At 44.1% G+C, this 22,445-nt stretch overlaps 1 protein-coding gene across 1 annotated transcript in view; it reads left to right on the forward strand.

Annotated features, from left to right (window-relative positions):
• IPMK (inositol polyphosphate multikinase) overlaps positions 1–22,445 on the forward strand; it is a 39,672-nt gene that overhangs the window by 1,230 nt on the left and 15,997 nt on the right. Inside the window, exons 2-3 of the mRNA XM_086752716.1 lie at positions 3,666–3,751; positions 17,522–17,618. Coding sequence (XP_086608842.1) covers positions 3,666–3,751; positions 17,522–17,618 — 183 coding nt within the window. The remainder of the gene's footprint in view (positions 1–3,665; positions 3,752–17,521; positions 17,619–22,445) is intronic.

The following is a 22,445-nucleotide window of genomic DNA, read 5'->3' on the forward strand; positions in this document are numbered from 1 at the left end:
GTACAGCACTAATGGCACTGTGAGTTTGTCTTATCTGCAGCCTGCGCCCACGGCGTGTCTTGCTGCTGATAAGCTCCGCAGCGAAGTAATTCCTGTCCCTTGCCCCTGCTGCAGCCAATGCAGTAAAATGTCGAGGGAGGTACCTTAGATCCTCGGAGCTGTGTGTCTTCTTCATGGCCCGTGTATCGTGACGTGGGGTGCGATCAGGCAAAAAAGGCTGACTTCAGGGAGAGTCTCACCTTTGGCACGTCAATTTTATGGCAGTCGGACCAAGACAGCATGGGTGATACACCACCTCTGTTGTGGGCGCAGCTCAAATGGATTAGATAAAGCTAGCTCCCCTACGTCTAATGAGCAAGACCAGGATTTTCCTGCAGGGGTACTACCACGGTTGATGATCTCATCTTAGAAACTGAGCTTAGGTGAAGACCACAGCTCCTCTGACACTCACAGCTCTCTCATTTTTGTAACTGAATCTTCTTCTTTTATTTCTTTACAGATGTTGTATGTAGGAGTGCAGGCAGTGGAGATGCTAAAGATGCAGGGTCATGTATAGTTCTGCAGTGCTGCTCCCCGTGGTGTCTTTGTTGTGAAGCTAGTGGCCAGATGTTTGGATATATGTAGTTGCTGATAGCACTGGTAAGGAATATCACAGACAAGCCGGATGCCAAAATCTGTGAGGACTTTAAGCATATGTGAGGAGACCGGTGTGTCTCCTACCTTCTCCGTTGCCGTTTCTGACTTTTCCTAGTCACCCTTCCTGCTATTTTCCTTTCTGCCCCAATGAATCTTTAGCATTTTAAAAGCCTAAAGCTATAAAACCGGTGTGCCTTTTTGTTGAGATACCTTGATTGCTATGCATACAACACAGCAAACATCCTTGAAGGTTGTACCCAGCTGGTGTTAGTATCCGAGCTGCTTACTGATTCAAGCGCAGAGCCTTCCTTATTCTGCCCAGCTTCCTCCTGCATGTCACTGCTGTCCTCTGCGCTCAACTTCCCTTCTGTCCCCACGTACAAACACGCAGAGGACTTGAAGGTCCAATATTTGTTAACTATTTTTGTTGTTGTTGTTAAAGTACACCTTCAAATTTCTTTGGCGTAGGGTTCCCTCCCTCCTGAATAACCTTTCCATTTTCCCTTTGCTCCCTGGGGCTGTTGCCGCTTTGCAAAGAAAGAGCTCTTGCAGTCTCCTTGCGTGCACGCGTAGACCCTCGGCTTCTGGGCATTACGATGGACTTTCTGTTCAATGATGTGTTCAGCAATGCTTCCCCCAGAACCGAGAAAATCATGGGTAGTAAGTAAAGTAACCACCTTGGGTTGTGGCTTAATTCCGTAGGCAGGTGGAGAGGGACAGGAGCTGGTGGGATCACCACACCTGGCTGGGTTTGGTGCCTGTACCCGCAAAGTGCTGGAGGTCCCCGAGCCATCAGTGGGACTCTGTAGCTGAAGGAGCCATTCTCTTTCTGTGTGATTTGCTTGGTCCTGCAAATCACAAAACTTCTAATTCTGGCTGCTGTTTTCCCGATGGAAAGGTTGAGGTGGCACATACGTACTGGCCAGACCTTACCAGGTACTCTCAGAGGACAGAGGATATTTTCTAAAGTACATGTTCGATGCGTTTGTGCAGAACAAGGTTTGTCTGTAGTTCAGTGAAGCATGTGGATTGGATGTGATTTTTGTTGTTGTTTAGAAGAGTCTGTATATCTGCGTTGATTATTTCTGCAGTAAGTTTGAGTTTCAGAACGCTGGCAAGCTTTGCATGCGGAGCCACAGAGAAATATTTGTGAGGTCTTTCAGAATTTTCATTTTGGTATAATTCTGCTGATTCTTGAGAAATTTTATATTCCTCATTCATATTTCAATGCTCCTCCCAATCTGCTGAAAACCCCCAGGAGCACTAGAACATGACCATGGCCAATGTCCATGTGACAGTATGATCTGCAGGTGATGGTATCTCTGTTGTTGTGGATCAGAGGGAAGGTTATGGAGCTTTCATCTTTGTGGTGAATGTTGAAACACGAGTCTCTGGTTTCCAGGCCTGCCTCAGTCGCAGTTACAGAGTAGGTGCTGTAGTCTGTCAAGAAATCCAGAGGATGAGGGAACTTTAGACAACATGAGGTGATGTTAAACTCTTCACATGTGTCAATCCAATAGTGTGTGGGTTCTACTTCCAGGAATATTTCCCTGGTCCTTCTACCTTGTAGATTGTCTTATTTTCTTATCATCAAAGCCAACGTACGGATTTTGAGGAGCACTAGTTACAAAATCTTTTTTAATGTTGTGATTGCTAGCAGTTCACGTTCCAGACATGTGCCATTCCAATACTTCGTGCGATTTGCTAAGTGGTTTCCAGCACGCGTAAAAGGGTACGGGGAGTGGGGGCAGAAGAAGCTGTCGTGTTTTGAAGATGCTGCGGTAGCCTGCGTGTTGTTGTGTGGCAGTATTTTTCTAGTTCTGGGAAGTATACAAAATCCAACTTCCAGCGAGCAGTGGGACTTGAGAGCCGTTTTACACGGATTTTTAAAACCACTCCTTGTTCATCAGCACAGCCAACTGATGAAACAACTTTTCTAAGTCTGGTGGTTGTTTTAAAGTAAATATCTTGGGCTCTGAAGATGTTGTTTAGTTTTCCAGACTGCACAACAGAGCCCATTCAGAGATAATGCTTTCTAAAAGGTGATAACACAATTGCTGTTACAACTGCAAACTCTTTTTGGGACACAAAGCTCCTGGCTTGTTTTACCGTGTTTCCTCAAGTGGTAAGCTGAAGATGGAACCTATTTTGGATACAGTTGACATTTTCCCTTCCCTTCTAAGCAAAATAAATTACTCTCTGAAAAACTATGAATAAATCCTAGGAGAAAACTTCTTTTCCAGAAGTGGATTTTTCTTTTTTCCCTTGCAACTGGTGAAATTTAGAATGCGTTTCACAGAGACGCAGTTAGTTTTCTCTTTTCTTGCCCATATCCGTCTCTTGAGTACCCTCAGATACTCAGCTGCGTTTTGTATGTAGCTATTCAGCAATCTTGCTGACTGGAGAGTCATTAGGGCTGTTTCAGGAGGATATTTTTTTTTTTTTTGGTGCAGGCATGATGAAGGTGGTTGCCTGGCTGAGGTGAAATTCTGTGTTGTGATTATGGGTGATACAACCAGTAGCATCTGATTGGCATGGCGTGCTGTAGGGGTGCTACTTCTGGTAACATAGCAGTGCTCATTCTATGCCACTACTATAGAAATACATTCACAGGACATGTATTTCTATTTTAGCTAGCGAGAAGTGCACTAAACTTCATGCTAACTCCTTCAACTTCTTGGCATTGTTGGAAAAACAACTTATCAGTTATTTAAAAAGGGAGTGTCTGTGTTATCCTCCGTAGTTAGATGTTTTTTTGGGTGGGACTTTTAATGTCAAATCCCTCTACTGTGTTGGCCTTGAGCAGAATTTTGACCCAGGAGATCATCTAATGGCTAGAAAAAGGGGAATTGAAGCAAACCTCTGCTAAGGGTTTTGTGTAGGAGCTGCCAATTTTCACTCTACTGAAAGCAGTACGACTTGGCAAACAGGCTGTCCCTGATGGTGTATTTATTTCTGAAAGGGGGAAATAAAAAAAAAGAAAAAATATATCTTAAAACTAAGCCCTGAAGGAAATGCTTCTCTCCTAGGTATCCTGCAGCATCCAGACGGGACCGTCCTGAAGCAGTTGCAGCCACCACCTCGCGGTCCCAGGGAGCAGGAGTTCTACAACAAGGTGAGGGTCCGGCAGCGTGGAGAGAGCTGGCTCGCTGCGGGTGAAGCAGCGGGCGTGCTTCCTGTGGGAGCACATCCTCGTCGCTGCGGCTGGGGAGGTGCAACCTAGCTGTCGGAACGGTAGGTCACCCACAGCCCTGTCACGGTGTCTGTGTGCTGTCTGGAACTTTCTCCTCTTTGAATGTCTCTCCCCGTGCCGGACCTGCTTCACTCACAGGATTTAAGTTTGTTTCCGCTCATGGGAGAGCGGGGTTTTCACAGCATCTAAGGCTGTATTGAAAAGCCTTCTGTTATCTTCATCTATGATTAAAGGGTGATGTGTCTGATCCCATCTTTCTCATGTTGCTGAGTGTCTCAGAATTGGTCGCACCTAAATTTAGCGTGTCTTACACTTCCATCTAGTCTGGTTTATTGCTAGAAGTATTGCTCTGTTCATGGTATTAAACTATTCACTGTATTAAAACACAGCTCCTTTAAAAAGTCAATAAATGTGAAACTCTCCAGTTGTTTTAACTTTAGTTTGCTGTATTTTTTGCTCATCTTCAGGTTGCTTTATCAGTAACTAATAACACAAACCAGGAGAGCTGTTGCTTGTTGTCTTATGAAGGTAAACTGTTTTTTGGACCCTCTTCCTGTTTGTCACGTGTTTTTTCTATATCAGCTTGATCAGTCATCCCTTTTCATGGCTTATTAGGTACCAAGAACTGTAGAAATCTTCACACAGGATGAAAGAGGAGCCTTGAGACCCTCTTCTTGTTGTGTTGTTTGGTCTGGTTTGCCTCAAACCTCAACCCAAAGGGTATTGATTTAAGTTTCTGAAAGACCTTAAATATTTTTTGGAAATGTCTCACATTAAAACAGACTAAGCAGGTGCCCCAAGCAAACAATGTGTTTGCATACTGGCATTACTGGTGGGACTGCTAGACAAAACAGCAGCTCTTGAGTTAGCAGGAGCTCAGCAGGAGCCAGTTAAATCTAAATGTAAATATTTTTCTGAGGTTTCTCAGTGACTGTCGTCCAGATGAGGTTAAGAAAGATGCAACCCAGCCTGAGTGGTGACTCTTCAGTAGAAGGAGAAAGCTTGAACAGACTCCTCTGAGTGCCAGGCTGCTTATTCTTCTGTGAAATCCGTAAGGTGCTGTCACTGTCTAAAGCCAGCAGGTGAGAGGGGTAAGCTTGAGCATTGCTTAGACGTTAACCATTCACAGCACAGGCTTTGTCATCTTGCCTGTTGCTTAGACTCGCGTGACAAGCCGTGAGCAAGACTCTGGGTAAAACCTTTGAGGAAGAGATCTGTATTAGTGCCCTTGTAACTGTGCCCTGTCATCGTGGAAGAAATCGGGTTGTAACTTGCAAAGCTAGCTTCAGTTGTGTCTTCCAGGCCCTTTCTGGTTCACTTCCAACACGGATTTTTGGTTTTAAGCCATTTGGGAAAGGGGTTGGGCAATTGTCGGAAAACAGTGGAGAAAGGGAAAGGAGTATACACAGTTAGTTGTGCGTGGACTAGGATGCCTTTGCGTGGGAGAAGAGGCGAGCAAACGCATGTACGTTATGGAGGTGAAAGTACAGGAGAAAGGTCTTGGGGGTTTGTCACTTCTCAATGATTAACTGCTATCGTGTGTGCTCTTGGGCAAGAACCACATGATGCGAGATACAGACACCTAAGCGCTGCGTATGGTTGTTACCAGGTGAGGATTACTGCGGATTGTGAGGTTCAGCGCAAGGTACAGTTTTGCGTACAGCTTGAGCTGATACAAAGGGTCATTGCTGCCAGGAGGGAAAGGCCTTTCTTCCCATTCTTCCCGTTTACCTTCTGCTGTGCTGGTGCTTTCTGGACACCAGTGAGCGGATTTGAAGCTCAATGTGTCTGATGGTCTGTAATCAAAGAGACGTTACCACCTTGGAGTAAGCTAATGAGCCTCCAGAGAATGGGGGAAGGGGAATTTTACCATTCCTTGAGACAAGGGGTTGTTTACAAGGCAGACAGGTATAGGAGACAGTGAGAAACAGTGCAGAAATGAAACAAGTGGAATGACTAATGACTCCCAGGCTGTCACTTCGTCAGGACTAGGCAGCAAGTCCGTTGGTGAGGTCAAACCAGAAGGCTACCAATTGGTATATGTGGATTAATAGTACCGTATTTTGCATTTCTGTACCTATTTTTTCATATAACTGATACATTTAACCTGATGCCAGGTAGATATTATCTTATATCTGGGCAGGACAGTCCACTGAAACTGCTGGATTTGCCTTCAGCTGGATGTGTGAACATCACAGAGGGCCATAGTCTGCGTCGGCGAATCACCGGAAGTTTTTTCCCCTGGTTATTGATGGGTTATTTTCTGTTGAGCACAAAGCTGAGCTAGTAGAGCCCAAACAAAATGGGAAACTTGAGAAAGACACTGAAAACTGCTCAGAAGTGGGTGGCAACTGGAAGTTTTGAAGAATTTCACAGGTCCCTGTCAGAGTGGAAAACGGGAAAATCTCTCAAGTAATTCCCACTCAGACTGCCATTAGGTTACTTTTTTCTGTTTTCCTGATAGTATATTTTCAGTTTAGCAGTTTTAAAAAAAAAATCCACCCCCTAAATACAAGTCTTCTTTCTTAAGAGATTATTTCACAGAGTAAACCAAACTTTTTGTCTCTACTGCAGCAGTATGTGCCATTCTCTGCTGATGGGGAAGTGGCTTTCCTTGATTCTGTGTTTTGAGGGAGGGGAAAAGTAAGAGCATGACAAGATTATGGTGAACAGCTTCTATGACAAAATGCAGTAGAACAATGAGCTGTTTGTAGTCATTGTTAATAACTTACCATGTACTCCTTAACTTATCATTGGAGTGTGACTTTCCAGGGGTAATGTCTGCTTTCTATTGAGCTCTGTAAATATGAGTAATTATCAAATCAAAACAGTAACATTTTAATTTTGTTCCTGTAAACTCCCTTCCTGTACCTGAGGGCGTGAACTTCTTACAAACGCAGCCTGCGTAACCGTGGAGGGTTTTACCAGGTCTTCTGGTAGCCTTATCTGGGTAAGAAGTTTGGAGTTTTTTCACCTTGGATAGCTACAGAATACTTAGTTTTCCAGAGGTATGAGCAGCCAGAGAAAGAAAAAGAATTGAAGTGGAAGGTTTGTGGTTTTTTAAGGACTATCTACACTGATGATCAGTTGTTTCCATCTAATGGAAATACTCGGTGAGAACGTGTAGGCGGAGGCACTCTGAAGGACTGCTTTTAAAGGAGTTTCAGGAGGGAGCAGCACACAGAGATGTGGAAACAGGAAAAGAGTGTTGTTTGAAAATGCGGAATGATATATTTTGTAGTAGTGACCCATTTCCATTAAAGAAAACAAATTGGTAAAAGGCAGTGTGTGTTTATGGGAGGCTGCCTACACATGCATGCTAAGAAATCCAGAAAAGTGGGCTACTGCTCGGTGCGTTTTATTATTTGGCTTCAGCCTGCTTTGTGCCAGGGTGCACTTATACATGCTGAAAGAGTCTGATTTAATTCAGCAGTGCTGGGAGCGGGAAGGGAAGAAGCCTATCAGCCCTCCTACGGTGATCTCTTCTGGCAGATGGGTTGGGAACTGTGAGAAAAAGCATCCTTGAAAAGGTTAGTGCCGTCCCCGCGTGAGGTAAAACCTCCCTGCAGAGCTGGGTGCAGAGCTCTGGTCTCAGACGTGCCAGGCTGTACCCGAGAGCGCTGTGTGCTAGCAGAACTTGCTCTTCCTATTTAAGAGCTGCCCTATTCAGCCCAGGGTTTTTCTTAATTTGTCACGTCAAGAATGTAGCGTTGCAGAAATGACTGTCCTGTTGGTGCCCTGAAGAGGGGGAGGAAGCTGGAATGTCAGACTTTAAATAGGGCAGCTGCTTTTGCGGGCGCAAAAGGATAGAGCCTGGGTTGCAAGTATTTAAAATTGAGGAAGAGAGAATTTAGCTGTTGAGGTTACCTTTGTGACTACAGTTTCCTACAAGCTGCGTGTTTAGCACCAAGAGAGGAGTGTTTCTTATGTTCAGCAGAACAAGAGAAGGTCCCTGAGCCGTTTGAAACGGCAGCTCTTTCACTTCTGATCTCTGGCGTTTGCTCGGTGGGACTGTAAACCTCTGTTACCATGCGCACCTGTTCTGAGCGTGGCATACTGGAGTTTTCAAGGTTGCTCACACAGTAGCTAATAAACTGGGATTTTATGCTTAACAGATCAATAAATGGTCCTGTAAACTTTTATTTGAATTGCCCTTCTGGTCTCCTGCAGTGACTGCGTGATGCTTGGGTTATCAGTAGTACACCTTCCCTTCTCATCCTGCCTGATGTAATTTGGAGGGGTTGCAATTAAAAAAGGCGGAGAGGGTTCTCCCAGTCCCGGCTCAGCTCTGGCAACTTTCTACCTCTGTCCTAATGCTTGGGAACCAAGGGAGCTGATTCACCCCACATTAGCGTTGGGAAAAGATCATCGGGCTGGTCATCTGGCCCTTCTGGATAACAGATCTCCCACCCGCTGCCAGTTTAACTGCTGTAGCAGTAGTCTGAAAGTTCAGGGTTCAAGCCCTGCTGACATATAATATGAATGCAAGGAAGCTGTTACCGCTGTAGATAATAGAAATTGTTTTTTCGCTCTTGTTACATGTCCTAAAAACAAAGCCAGGATGTCAGAGACACAAATAGCTCCAGCATGTAAAAGAGATTTACGTTAGTTAGGTGAGAGTCAGGCACTTGAAAGCTAGGGAATAATGGTTCCATGGTTGCCCGCAGAATTGTTGTTCTGAACTTTTGTTGAATGCATTATAACGCAGCTTTCAACAGGGCAATGACCCATCTTTCTCTTTTGTTTCCCCTAAAGAGCTTACTAACTCTATTTACAAACTGACATAAGGCAGAATTAATATTGTTTGTGAAACTTCTGCTGTCTCTCCTGTCACAGTCTCTGAGTTTGTGACCAGAGGATAACGTGTTAGTGAAGACCCAATTACGCTGATTTTCCTGAAGCCGTAGTTCCTTGTGCCTCTGTGGTTACAGAGAAGGAACTTGCAGGAAGTATGCCCATTTGGACCATTATCAATAATTTTCTCCTTCCTATTTTATTTATTTCATTCTCCATAACCTGCTAGTACTCCTGTGCTGCAGCTTTTCATTCCTGCTCGATGCTTTCTTCTTTTTTTTTTTTTTTTTTTTTGCATTGTATAATTTTAATTAGCATTCAAGCAGCTTCAGGCAGTGCAGAAGACTTCTGGTGACTTCCCTCCCCCCTCCATGGCATAAAATCAAGCCAGCAACCTGAAAGATGTCTTTTGGCCTGGAAGCTTTTGCGTGGAGTTGCAGGAACTGACTCGGAAAGACGGCTCAGCCCCCTTTCAGCCCATATAGCACAAATCATGATGAGGCAGCCCGCGTTCTGTAAACTGTTCTCTGCTGGTGACGGAAAAGGAAGGGGGTCGGGGAGGCAAAGTATGTCTTGGTTCAGGATGAATTACCCTATTTTGTAGGCTCGGTTAACAGGTTTTATAGCCTTGAGTTAGATGATTATCCTTGACTGAAAAAGGAGTGGATGATGCCATCGTGCTGCTGTTGTGAACTAAAATGCCCTCATCCCGTGACTGAGTCTCCAGCTGAGGTTCTGATTTGTAGTCTAGTGTGGACAAAGCTGGGAGAAACAGGATGCACGGTTCTCTTAACGTCGTATTTTGGTGATATAGTGCCTCACCCAGACCTTTCATTACGACAACATTCGGAGCTGTAGCTTAAAATCCTGAAGTTATCTTTGGCCACGTCTGGTTCCGGTACATCCAGATCTGCTGCATCTCCACAACAGGCAGTGGTACTGAAGTACCCAAATTACCTGTCTGCAAACATAGCAAGTGCGTTCTGATCCAGTCCATTTCTGCCTTTGGCATCCTTCCTCTTGCTGAGAAGCTCTCCAGGAGGGATTCTCTTTTTGCTGGGGAAATAAGCAAATTTAAGTTCCCAAACCAGTGTGTGCGATTGCCTCACGCTCTATACTTTAAACCGCGAGCCTGGACAGAAGTGTTGTAATAAAAGGAAGGACACACAGTACTCCTCAGCTAATGGGAAGAAAACGGCTTTTTGACCGCACTGTGAAATACCGGCAGCTTGTAGAGAGCTGGTAACAGGCTTAGTCTACAGTCCATGCTCTGTAAGTAAACAGGAAAAAAAATCCAGTTCTCTTATCGACCTGATTTGGAGGAAAATTCCTTCCTGAGAATAGATCTAGCACAAGTGAGCACTGCTTCTTTCCTTTCTTGCCAATGGTGAGCAGGGGGGTGGGTTGCAGGTTTGGGAAGCAACAGCCATGCTTGTCCAGCAGGCTGGTGAGTGGAAGGAAGTTGTGGGCCCATAGCTGGTCCTGGAACTTCCAGTTTTGCACGCATAGGTGGGATTCCAAAGAGTTAATTATTCAAAGCAAACCAAAAAATAATGCTTGTTATTACAAAACAGCTGGTTTGATGTTAGTGTATCTTCTTTAACTCCTGAAAACCCCTCTGCTTGGGTAGCAAACATCAGAATAGCTGTTGGGCTGTTACTTGTAGTCCTTGTGGAAGAAGCCCTTGCATGCTTTCCCAGAATCATATGCCATCAACTAAAATTCCATTTAGTAGGTGCCATTCTTTGTCCATTAGGAAAAAAAAAAACCAAACCCAAAAACTTATTACTAGCTGCTTGGATCTTGGCAAGTGTTCTCATCACAAAGTAGAGCGTGTTGCTCGCAGAGGAGCTCTTGACGTAGAAACTCAGACTGTAAATCTGATGTCGCGCTTGTGGGGTAGCCCATGAAATGACCACTTCGGACACGCTGCTGCAGGTGGGAGTTGAGTATTCTGTGAAAAGGAGATGGTAGAATACATAGCTGATGGTATAATACAAATAATTGAGATGAATAAAATTGTCAAAACTAAGGGGAACACAAACATGCATTTTTAAAGGAAGGTAAAGAAAATATTTGAAGCATTTCAGAGCTAGTGAGGGTAGATGGACTTAAACAGCAGTGCCTTAGCCTGGCCCTTACGCAGGGAGCTCTCAGCAGGCTGTAGGACCAGCTGGATGCTGACATTGCTGCAGGGGATGGCATGAAAACGTCCGGGGGACTGTGGTAGCCCTGGCTGGGATTGACTCAAGCTACTGTGAGATGCACCTTTAGGGTAGCGCTGCAGTAAATTCTTCACGAGGGCTGCCTCTTGCAGCATGAGGGAACAAACCACCCCAACTAATGACTGTCAGGACTTGTCTCCACTTTGAAATGCAAAATGAAATTTTGCCTATTTAACTGCTTCAGGGTTCCTCCCACCCCTTGTTCCCTCTCACTCCCTAGCTTGAATCTTCAGCTGTGATCAGATGGCTTTCCAGAAACAACGGGTAATGCTTATTGATGTTTTCCAAAAGTCAGACAGTGATACTGGCTTATTTTCCTGTTTCTCCTCCTGTTCTACCATTTTACTTTTCTTTCAGTAGTTCCCGCGATATTTAAAGCTTGAGCTCTTAAATAGTTGGAGTTGCTTAAAAAAAATCAACTCTTGCAGCAGAAAGTTTGTATGAAAAATACTCTGGCTGCTGTCTTTATTCAGCTTGGTGTTGCATCGGTTTTGCACCATTTTTTCGGCTTTGTTTTCTTTATTTTGGCCTCTAGGGAAGAGCACCTAATGCGAACTCCACTCCAGTCTGTTGTACGTGCACATTGACGTAACTGAACCCAAGGAATGTAGATTTTGGAGTAGAGGCGTTGATGTGCAATTTGCCATCTATGTTTGGCACTTTCCACCTACGCTTTCCTGGCTATCTTCATTAAGAGCTTGCTTTTTCTAAAATATTCTGGTGCCTGAGGGATCAGGCTTTGTTGCGCATGCTGAAAGAATTACCTTGGACTTCAAAGAGCTCTCAAGTTCCTTGAAGGCTCCAGCTGCTACGCAGTTGAAGCTGAACGCAACATCTGATTGTGCTAGTGAGTTGTGAGCCTAGGAGAGACTCAAAGGCAAGAGATTTGTGTTTGTGACGAAACGCGGTCTCTAATTTTGCAGTTTGGACCAAGAAGGCCCTGATGCCCACTGCCCTGCTCAGCCGGGTGGCTTGCAGCAATTGTAGAGGAGGCGTGTGGGTAAAGTAAATAATTTAAGCTTGCTTTGTTGTTAATTTTTAGTTGCCTAGGAATCTTGTGGGATGAAAGATGAGATGGGAGTTTGCTGTCTTGTGAAGAGGGAAACAACCCTTTCTGCTTGTCATGGGGTAGGCTTCTGTCTTTCCAGGTATTTTACTGCCTTGTCTCTGCAGTAAGTGATTTTTGGAAAGAAAGAGGGACTGAATGACCTGCCTCTTCCCAACTCACCTCTGACTGTTTCAGAGCGACTTGCTGCGTACGGTGCCTGCGGCTCTTCACTCGCAGCTCCACCATGGCGTTTGTCCAACCTTGCAGCTGGTGGCTGTGCCCGACTGCTGCTTTTGGTTTCTTCTTGCGTCTGCTGAAGTTGTGAAGCTCTGCTACATCCTCAGAAATGGGTCAGGGTTTGCTTTGCCTCTCGTAAAGGTTATTCCATGCCTGGGACTGCAAATCTTGCTAGGGTCAGCTTAAATTTGGCGACATAAAACATGTGGAAGTGGATAAAATGAAGTTTTTCGACATTGTTAGAGAATGACTAGTTGATAAACATGACCAAATAAGTAGCTAATGGGGAGATTTCTGAAGCTTATTTTCACAGCCTTCATTTTTTGGAAGGAGAGATGGGTAACTCCTTGCTGAAATTATTTTTTTCTTTTTTTCCCTGGACTCCTAGAAGAAGGATATGATTGTCTCAAGTGGGTGCAATTCTTGTTTGACAATCCATTTACGTTATGTGATTCTGGGAATATATCCTGATTTGTTTTAAGCTTTTTTTTTTTTTTTTTTGTCTTTCTGTGGGTATCTTCAGTGAGAATAATGGTTACAATCTCCCGTATAGTACGGGTGTGTATTGCCTAGCAAAACAAGCAATTCAATATCATAGCATTTAGTGTAACAGCATTCACAAATATTTAACTTGTGGAGTTACTCTGGTATCAGATATTTTTAATATAAGCAGAGCTGGCTCGATTCCACTCATATTTGTGGAAACAAACACTGCGGATGCTTGCAAGTCAGAACATGATGGTGCTACTTTGAAAAAGAAGCACGGGCTATCTGGGTTGTAAAGCCAAGCAGTTACCAATCGCTAAATTCACAACTGTTGTTTCAACCTCAATTTTTTTGGCCTTCGTACTTTGCGGGTGTAACTGGGTGATGTTGGAGCCTGGAGGGAAATGCCGAGTGTGCTTAGGTAATTAAAGTCTGTAATAGAATGCGTACACATTGGGAGACAGAATTAAGGTTGCACTATCATCTGTAAATCTTGCGTTGGCTAATTTGAGCGCGTGACTTATTAACTGCTCCCCACCCATCAAGAACCCCCCAAAAAACACAAGGGAAACTGAACTCTGCCTGGTGTTGTCCTAAGACTCTGCGAGCTGTGCTGCGACCCCCTTGAGGGACAATTTTTGATAGCTGGTGACAAGAAAAGGTGATGCTTCAGACATCACCTACTCTAGCATTTAAAGTTTTCTACTCAAATAGCCTTAAAATAAATGCAAATTTAAAATATATATTCTTTTAAATCAACTCTACATTTCTGTCAAAGTGCTCAATTTTTTTTCATCAGGACAATTGAAGACTGGTCTGTACTGCCAGAACTAGTTTCCTATTTTGTTATACCCTCCCTTTGTCGTTTGTGTGATTAGCAAGTCTGTAGAAAACAAAAAAACCTGAATGTCATGCTGCTTTAAATAAGGAAAAGAACATTCCCGTTCTCCCCGAGCAGCCCCTGTTTGCATTAAAAAACAGATGAATCTGTTTGGATCAGACTTAGCAAAACAAACAGAGTGTACTTTGGATTAAAAACTACGGGATGGTAAATTTGCCTCGGAATTAAAAAGTCCCGAGTAACTGGAAATTATGACTTCATGGTGTCTGTTAGACTATCTGAGCTGCAACAAGACGTATCTGGGGCATATTCTTCCTCTGAGTTAGCTGCTGTAATTTGTAATGGTCCTGTTGTGAGCCCTCCAAACGTCCGTATCCTGTTTACTTGCTTTTAAGCCCACTAGTTATTACACTTCATGTCTCCAGTTTGCGCTGTTGGAAGAATGCAGCCTGTGATACGCAGCCTTCCCTGGCTGAGCTGCCACTGAGTTGTTTTGCAGTCCGTGCAGTAAAGCAGAAATAACTTATATTTGTCAGTGGGTGCTGGAGAAATTGGACCTGTGGAGAAAAAAAAAAGTGCAGCTGCTCAGAATGTTCATGTGAGTGAAAATACAATTGTTTCTTTCTAAATGTTGTTCTGGGGTAAGAGCTTCCCAGCAACATCAGCAACGATGCTTTTAAGGACACAAGGTGCATGGTTGATGTCCTGTGTAATTTTAGGGATGATTTTGTGATAAATACATTTAGATTTCATGGACCAGTTGGAGAAGGTCCAGAGGAGGCCACAAAGATGATAAAAGGGCTGGAGCACCTCTCTTATGAGGCCAGGCTGAGAGAGCTGGGGCTGTTCAGCCTGGAGAAGAGGAGGCTCCGGGGAGACCTCAGAGCAGCCTTCCAGTACCTCAGGGGGGCCTACAAGAAAGATGGGGAGAGGCTGTTCAGTAGGGCCTGTTGCGATAGGACGAGGGGTAATGGTTTTAAAATAGAAGGGGGTAGATTTAGATTGGAAATTGGGAAAAAATTTTTTACGATGTGAGTTATAGAACAGTGTCCCAGGTTGCCCAGAAAGGTGGTGGAGGCCCCATCCCTGGAAACGTTCAAGGCCAGGCTGGATGAGGCTCTGAGCAACCTGATCTGGTTGGAGATGTCCCTGCTCCTTGCAGGGGGGTTGGACTGGGTGGGCTTTGAAGGTCCCTTCCAACCCAAACCATTCTGTGATTCTATGATTTGGCATTCTGAATGTGCAGCTTGCTACCAGGTTGTGTGAAATGACCAGAAATGCCCACGGCATGGGTGCTGTGTATGAGGCAAAAGGTCAAACAAGTGCTTTGTACGTGTTAGGCCAAACTTCTGAAAGGAGTTTATGACTGTTTCTGGGAGCAAGATAACTTCTTGAGAGACAGAAATAATGCACGTAGTTCTGTTATGCTGAAATAATGATATTGAACAATGCATTACTGTGGGTTTTGTCTCCATTTAAAATGTTTTGTATCAGCGTATGAAAGGAAGATGCCATTCCTGGAGCCTTTTTCCCCATCTGGCCTTGACTTCGGGCTATCACACCCCGTTACAAATGATGGGAATATCCTTGTTGTATCCTACTTTTGACATGCACAGGAGCATACTCGTAGCTGCTTGCCAAGGTGCCAGGTTTAATCACCTAATGTTGGTGATTAAAAAGTGAGTCAAAGCAGGAGTACTATCTCTGTTTAAAACATGGAAGTGGTCTCCTGAGATGCGATCTTTTTGCCAATAAATTGAGCAAATGAGTTCTTACTATGTTTACTTTTTTTTTTAAGTTGCATTCAGAGTTTCTCCTCCTTGTCTGCTGCACTTCTTGCTTCCAGGTCTCTCCTCTTTGTCCTGTCCTAAATATATCTACTTGCTCCCATGTAAAGGCTGTGCTGCTGCATGATGGTCGCTGCCTCTCGGATCTGCTTAAATTCACCTGGGAAAAGAGAATTTGTGCTGGGTGCAATGCTAATCCCTGTCTTGGCTAGGAGGTGCTGTGATAATGAAGTCCCCCAGTAAACAAAAATTAAGTTTGTATTACTTGTGTGAAAATACCCACAGCGTAAAGTAATTCCTCCAGGTTGGAGGCCTGGCCAGAAGCGGCCACCTGCCCGGTGGGGAACAGCAAACTCTTCCAAAGGATAACAGCGACCGAGTCTGTGCCTCAGCATCTGTGTGGCGCTGATCTTTCTCTCTCTTCTCTCCCACCCTTCATTTCTTTCATTCCTTGAGCTAGTAAGATCAAGCTACCTTGCAGTCTTCTGGGGAAAGCGCTGTCTTCTGCTGGTAACATCTGAGGCTCAGCAAAGAAATGTTGCATAAATAAAAATAAACAGCAGCCACTGATCCCAGGAACAAGCAAGATTTTTTTTATCGTGGTGCGTAAGAATATCAGCTTGTGTTAACATGCAGGAAAAATAGTCTGAGACTTAGAATAACCTGCAGTCCTCAGAGGTGATGCCAGCTTGTCAAACCAGGATGGGTGAAGAGAGAGCAGTGCCCTGTGATGTGACACCGTGACTTGTAAGATACACCCCAGCAACGTCTGTCTGCTTAAGATAGCAACGGGAGCGGTGTGAGTGTCAGGTGTAAGTCTGTTTTGCGTCACGCTAGCGTAAAGATTTGGTTGTATTGCTTTGTCGCTGCCCGGTAGCAGGGCTGACATAAAGGTGTCAGAATTGCGGCCAGTACAAGCCAAGGAGCTCCTGTATTAGGTGTGCAAAAAGGGCAGTGGAACAACGCTGCGTGTCTGAAGCGCGCTGGTGATTGGAGTTTCCCCAGTTTGAGGTTTCCGCGATAAAACCTAAATTTAGCACAAACCTGCACTGACTAATTTTAACGTTCTGCTGCTGTATGGGCTGTGTCTGGAGTTACGCAGCACCGGTGATCACAGCTTGCCTTGACGCTCTGAAATAGTAGCTGGACTTCAGGTCGGGGGTTATTTTTCTCCCTAGATTTATTGGTATTACAACGCTAACGGCGTGTATTTTGTGATACCTACCCTTTGTAGTTCCCATCGCAAGATATTCTCCCACTGTGGTTAAACTGGATCTCGGAGCAACCAGCTGAGCCAACTCTGCAGAGCTCTGCTAACACCTGAAATAATTTTTTGCATCGCTCCCGCATACGGAAGCGAAAGCAGAGTTGTTACCTTCCCCTGGTCACTCGTGTGCAGTGGCTGTGGGTTTTGCCGTGCGGAGCTGAGGGACAGGGCGCGATTCTGACGGCAGCAGAACTGGGAAAGCTGCAGGGGGATTAGGATGAGGTGGTTCCTAAATGCGATGATAATCGTTGCAACCTGTACTTGTGCGGATATGCATCTCGTAGTCTGCAAATCGTGCTGCACCGTGCGGAAGACAGCCCTGATGTCTGTAACTGGATCTTCGGGCGAGGTGGGGGGAATCTGGTCACTAGTTTTGAAACCCTCTTAACAACAACGCTGAAAACTGGTGACAGTCACGCGATTTGTAGCAGATAGTATCCAAGGGTTAGCTGTAACTCTCCAAAGAATTACTCCGTCAGGAATATAAGCCAGCTGCTGTTCCCAAGCTGCTCTTGGTTTTTCTTACGGAAGTTGAAAAAAAAAATGTTCAAAGTGTTAAAGCAAATGAAAAGAAATATGTTTGAATTGTGCGTTGTCTGGGTGATGTAGTTACAGGATGAGTTGTTCTGGAGGAAATAGGATCCAGTCTGAGCTTGTATACTTTACCTGATGTAATTTAAAAAGCTTCGGATGTACCATGCCACGTAGCAATCCTGGATCCAGGATGGGAGAACACCCTTTTCGCTAAATAGGCTTCGATTTTTATTTAAGCCAAGCCATACATTCTTAGCGTTGATTCATCTTTTTTACTTTAAAAGAAAGGATACCATTCAGTTCTCTTGGACTGTAATAATGATCATCTTCATCGTGTATGTTTTTTAAATGTAAAGTAGGAATATTAAACATATGAAAACAAAGACTAAGAAATTATAATTATGGGACAATTGGAAACATAAAATGAACGTCTTAAACTGATGATCTCCCCACCCCTCCCTAATTTATTTCAGGTTTATGACTCCGCCTGTTGCGACAGCGTACTTCTGGAGCTGCGGGAATATCTGCCAAAATACTTCGGTGTCTGGTCACCACCTACTGCACCAAATGGTACTGTTCTAATTTTATCTGTTAATCCAAACCTCCTGCAGAAATCTTGAGGAGACTGATGTTTGGCAGTTGTGAACTCCCTAGGGGTTTTTTTGGTTTGGTTTTGTAACCCATTAATGTTTCCTCTGACAACAGGTTCCAGTTTGTAGTCCCCTGGCTGGCTTAGGTCTGTGGGGTCTTCCTCCCCGGGGAGATGGGACGTGGCTGTTTGTACAGCAAGGGTTTCCCGGTTGACGTTGCCCCAGAGCTGCTGCTCTGCTCTGGGTCACGTCGAGGAGTAGGCTGGTGGCACGTTTGGGTCTGGTCAGGCCATCAGAGCAAGAGACGGGAGCTGTGTGGGTGTGCAAGGAAGGAAGAATGGACAGGCTGGGGACTAAGGGGAGGCGTTCAAACTGGAATCTGCTACTGGATCTTCAGAGGTTGGATCCCGTTGCCATGCCATGCCATTCAGAGCAGTTATTTTGGCAGGTGCCTTGACGGGAGCTCTGCTTGTCGTCCTCTGTTACTGGTTTGAATGGAACAGAGCTCTGGTATCTTAACTTTGTGTTTGTATAACCTGTTAGGAGTCAGGAGGAAAAAGGTATTTTTGGAGGACAACTGGAAGATTATGTCTTCAAGAGAAAAATATATATTATTGATGAAATAATAAGAATAATTTTAAAAGGAAGTAAACCAGAAACTAGTTTTTATTCTGCTCTTCGTTATTCACACTGGGGAAACGGAGCTTCTGGAACATACAGGAACAAAAAGGATGCTGATGAGGCTAATTGCATGGGCACCAAAACTAAAAGCTGTGCTCCTTTAATATACCTCTGTCTTCTTTTGCTGGTGCTGTCGCTTGATAGACTTGTTTTCCAAAGAGAGCAGCAAGACAACGTCCAAAGACACTTGTCTAAATTCTGCAAAAATAAATGCAAGGAGGATTGGGGTAGTACCCAGCACTTCCCTGGCTCCGATTTGCCTTCATGCTTTTGTTATTTGGCAGCAACTCAAATAGCTGTGCTGGAGCTGTCTTGTTCCCTCCCTCATAATTTCATATGTGTCACGGAGCACACTGAATGCCCCCTCCAAATTGCAAATCAATCTTTTCTATTCACAGTAGGATCCTGAGATGTAAAAATACATGCTCTAGCCAAGATACAGTAATTCAGCACATCCTTAATTTACCTTGGGAATTCACGAGCGCTGTGCGCCGTGGGGCTGAATTCTGGCAGGTCTCCACCCACAGCCCAGACGTAGCCAGCAGGAATAACTGTTGAAGGGAAGAGTAACTCTTGATTTTGTTTGGTTTGCTTCTTGAAAAGCCTCTGTGCTATCAGGAGCCCTCTGCATAGAAGGCAGTGGCAGAGGTTCAAACAAAACACTCCATTGCCAGCTCTGGAATCTGTCGTATGAATGAGTTTTGTGTTGTCCTGATAGAAATCAGGTGCGTCGGAGATCACGGAGCTCACATATTTGCAAACGCAGTTTTGCTAATGCCAGATACGGGGGGAAAGCTCTGCGATGCTTTTGTGTTTGTGCATCGGTGCTCGGCACCAGAGGAGTAGGGAATAACCTGTGTTGCCTTTAGACTGGGTAAAAAGTAGGAAATGGAGTTTAGAGAAATAGAGAGGGGAAGTAAACACACAGAGGAGGGAGAGCTAGGAGAGGCTATTCTGGGGAAATCAGGGATGGATTTTGTTACCTGTCCCCCTGCTCCGCACAACCTCTCATTGGTGAACCCAATAATTCCTTCTTGTTGCTAAACTGGACATAGGTGACTTCTAAAAAAACCTAAAATTAAATTAAACAATCTATCAGTTACCAAACTGTGATTGCTGCATGTTCTGAACTGCATATATTTTTTTAATAAGATGACCATTGGTGTCTTTGTTTCAAATAAATTTTTTTTATTTACGTGATAAGGAAGACGGAGGGCTCTTTGATTCATGGTGTCTTATACATGTAGCTTCAGAGTTCTCATCTTGAGTAGAGGTTTGAGAGTTTGAGTAGGTCCATACAGACAGGAAGAGAATGGTGGGCTTGTGGTAGGAGAAAAACAGAGTAGCTAAATTTAGGACAGCTCTGAACTTGATCTGTGACCATCGCGGAGCTTCCGTATGACAGGTAAGCAGGAGCTGTGGTGAGTAAGGTGGAGAAAACAAGGAATTTTATTTTCACAGAGAAACAATTAGGGAGAAGCCTTGGGCTCTGTGCTAAAAAGGTAGAGAAGTGGATGAAATGGCTAGCTAAAAGGGGTCGTGTATTAAGTGTAAACGAGAATGCAGGAGGGGCGACAGAAAAGATGAAGTGATATGCACAGGATCAATAAAAATTTGTAAAATAACTGTCCAGTTGTGCTGAAATCACATCCATAGTTAGAGGTGGGTGACACTGCGTCCCCCTAAGCTGGTCAAAAACTGGAGTGAGACGATTTGATTTGAACTTTAGGTTCACTGGCATTGTGGACATTTGGAGGTCAGTAATGAAGTGGAAAAGCTGTTCTAAAGATGTAGGAGCCGTGTTTTGTATCTCCTGCTGAGAGTTCTGATTTTTGCTGCCTACTTGTTGCCGCTGCATATATATATGTATATATTTAGGTAACTTTACTGCTGCTCGTTTCATACTGTGCTCTAATTTTTGTTGCCTAAACTGAGAACAGGGTAGATAAATATAAGCCAGCTTCAAACCTTTCTTTTCTTCCCTTGTTGCTGGGAGCAACTGAGGCTTTTCTCTGCTTATTCATGTGTTTTGAGAGATGCCTTGTAAGCTGTGAGTCGTCAGATGCCTCGAGTTACTTTGTCACTTCTGATTGCAGTGAGGACTGAACGCATCAGCACGTATGTGCTGAAGTCTGCAGCAGTTCATGCCATGCGTGCTTGCTGAATTTCGATGGTCTTTTGGTTTGTCTCCTTTGGGACTGTAATAAAATATGTAAATAATATGTCAAGCCACATCTTCCTGCCACTGAAAAATAGAAAGGGGGAGGGCAAGCCTCTGCGAAATGACTCATTTGAATCCTTGAAATATACAGTCAGGATTATCTACCCTAAGATACAGAATCCTTACGCATTCTTTTCTCTGCAGGGGATTTTAATTGAACCTGGTTTAGATGGCGAATGGATGATTTTCACAAGCACGTTGGGTTAGCAATGTACTACATAATAATTTAGAAAATCTGAACTGCTTGGAAAATCTGTGTTTGTTTTTTTTTTATTTAACAAAACAAGGAGAGGAAGAAGAGTGCTCTGGTTACCTAGGCTCAGCTACGGATTTGTTGATGACTTTGAGAAGGACGCCAGATCCTCAAAGACTAAGGGAGCCCCTGCGTTGAGAAGGTAGAGCAGTGACACCTCCAGAGATGTCTGAAGCTGAAGCGTACTTTGTTTGCTCTGGCCGTAATGCTTCAAGACAGCGTTGAAAGCTGTGATGTGTTCTGGTGCCGTGGTTTTGGGGTCTCTTTCAGGAGACCATAGATCATGAGCACAATGCATGTAAGAGCAGAGCAGTGCCAGGAAAAACACAGCGTAAACACTCGATGCATTTTTCTGAAGCTGTCAAGAGGAAAAAAAAAACTTGGTATAATGCTTTATCTGCGGTGGCATTGCTTTCCCTGCACGGACAAAAACGGTTTTTGAGAGTGAGGGTCTGCATTTAACAGCTGTAACGTAGTCTTAATTCTGAGCTAGCGGTTAGCTAACGAAGACGACTTAAATAATAATTCCAAAAAGTGTGAGAGATGAGTCATTTCTGGATAATTCACAGGCTTTGCCAAGTAATTAGTATTTCCCAGGGTTAGTGTTAGCTCCGAAGTTATTTTAGTGCTTAATTTTTTAAAAATAGTCATTGTTGCATTTTTAGGAGGTCAGTAAGGGATCTAGCCTAATGGATCCGAAATGGATGGGGAACTGGAAAGTGACAGATATTTAGAACTTTGCAATATTTTGGAGGTGCTGAATGTTGGTGCTGAATGCTTAAAAAGCAGGATTTGGACCAGGGGAGTAGAGGACAGCGGATAACCGTGGGCGTTCTGCAGATGCCTTTGGTGGAAGGAACATGACGCTCTTGCTGCGTGTTGTCTGAAGGGAAGTACGCCAGGTTTTGGGAGATTTAAGTTCTGCTTTTTAAGCTTGTTATTTTTATGGGTTCACTTTTTGGTGCATTCTGGAACTAGATGTTTTACGCTAATTTATATACAGTTATATTTTAGGGTTGATAAAAACATTGCATCTAAACAATCTGTATAATTTGTGGTAGCTTGCCGTTTGTATAATCTTGTACATGTAACACTTTGAGCCCCGACGTGCTCACGAAATAACCCAAAGCATTTTGAGGTGGTGGTGAGGGATTGCAGCCATTTTCTGAGAAGTTCGTGTATTTATTTTCTTTCCCCACCTCCCATGGCATACCTCTGGCTCACTGCTTTTGAGAGCTAAGTACTGAAAAACCTTGAGGTTCATTTAGTTGTTGTTTCCTGGATTGTTGTAGAGCGATGACATAAATCTGTTGGTTACGGTGACTTCCATAACATGCAAAAAGGATAGGTGTGAAGGGTGATGCTTAGATTTTTACAGTTTCCGTGTTAATAACAGATAACAGGTTGTGTGGACTCCCCTGGGTTCAGTAGTGGTTTCCCAAAGCCCAGCAAAAGCTGTGCTAATCTCTGACTGAACCAGACCTGTGTATAAAAATAGAAGAATAGAAGAAGTGGCATGTTCCAGTGGTACGGAATAAACTTCCTGGTAGGGAAAGTATTTGTTCTGCTTCTCCTTAGGGGATACGTAGTGAGCAAATACCGAGTACGTTTGCTGCCTGTGACTTCTCAGAGTTAAGTACGAGTTATTTCAG

The sequence above is a fragment of the Chlamydotis macqueenii genome, chromosome 7, assembly GCF_036417535.1.
Source record: "Chlamydotis macqueenii isolate bChlMac1 chromosome 7, bChlMac1.mat, whole genome shotgun sequence".
Classification (NCBI taxonomy): Eukaryota; Metazoa; Chordata; class Aves; order Otidiformes; family Otididae; genus Chlamydotis; species Chlamydotis macqueenii.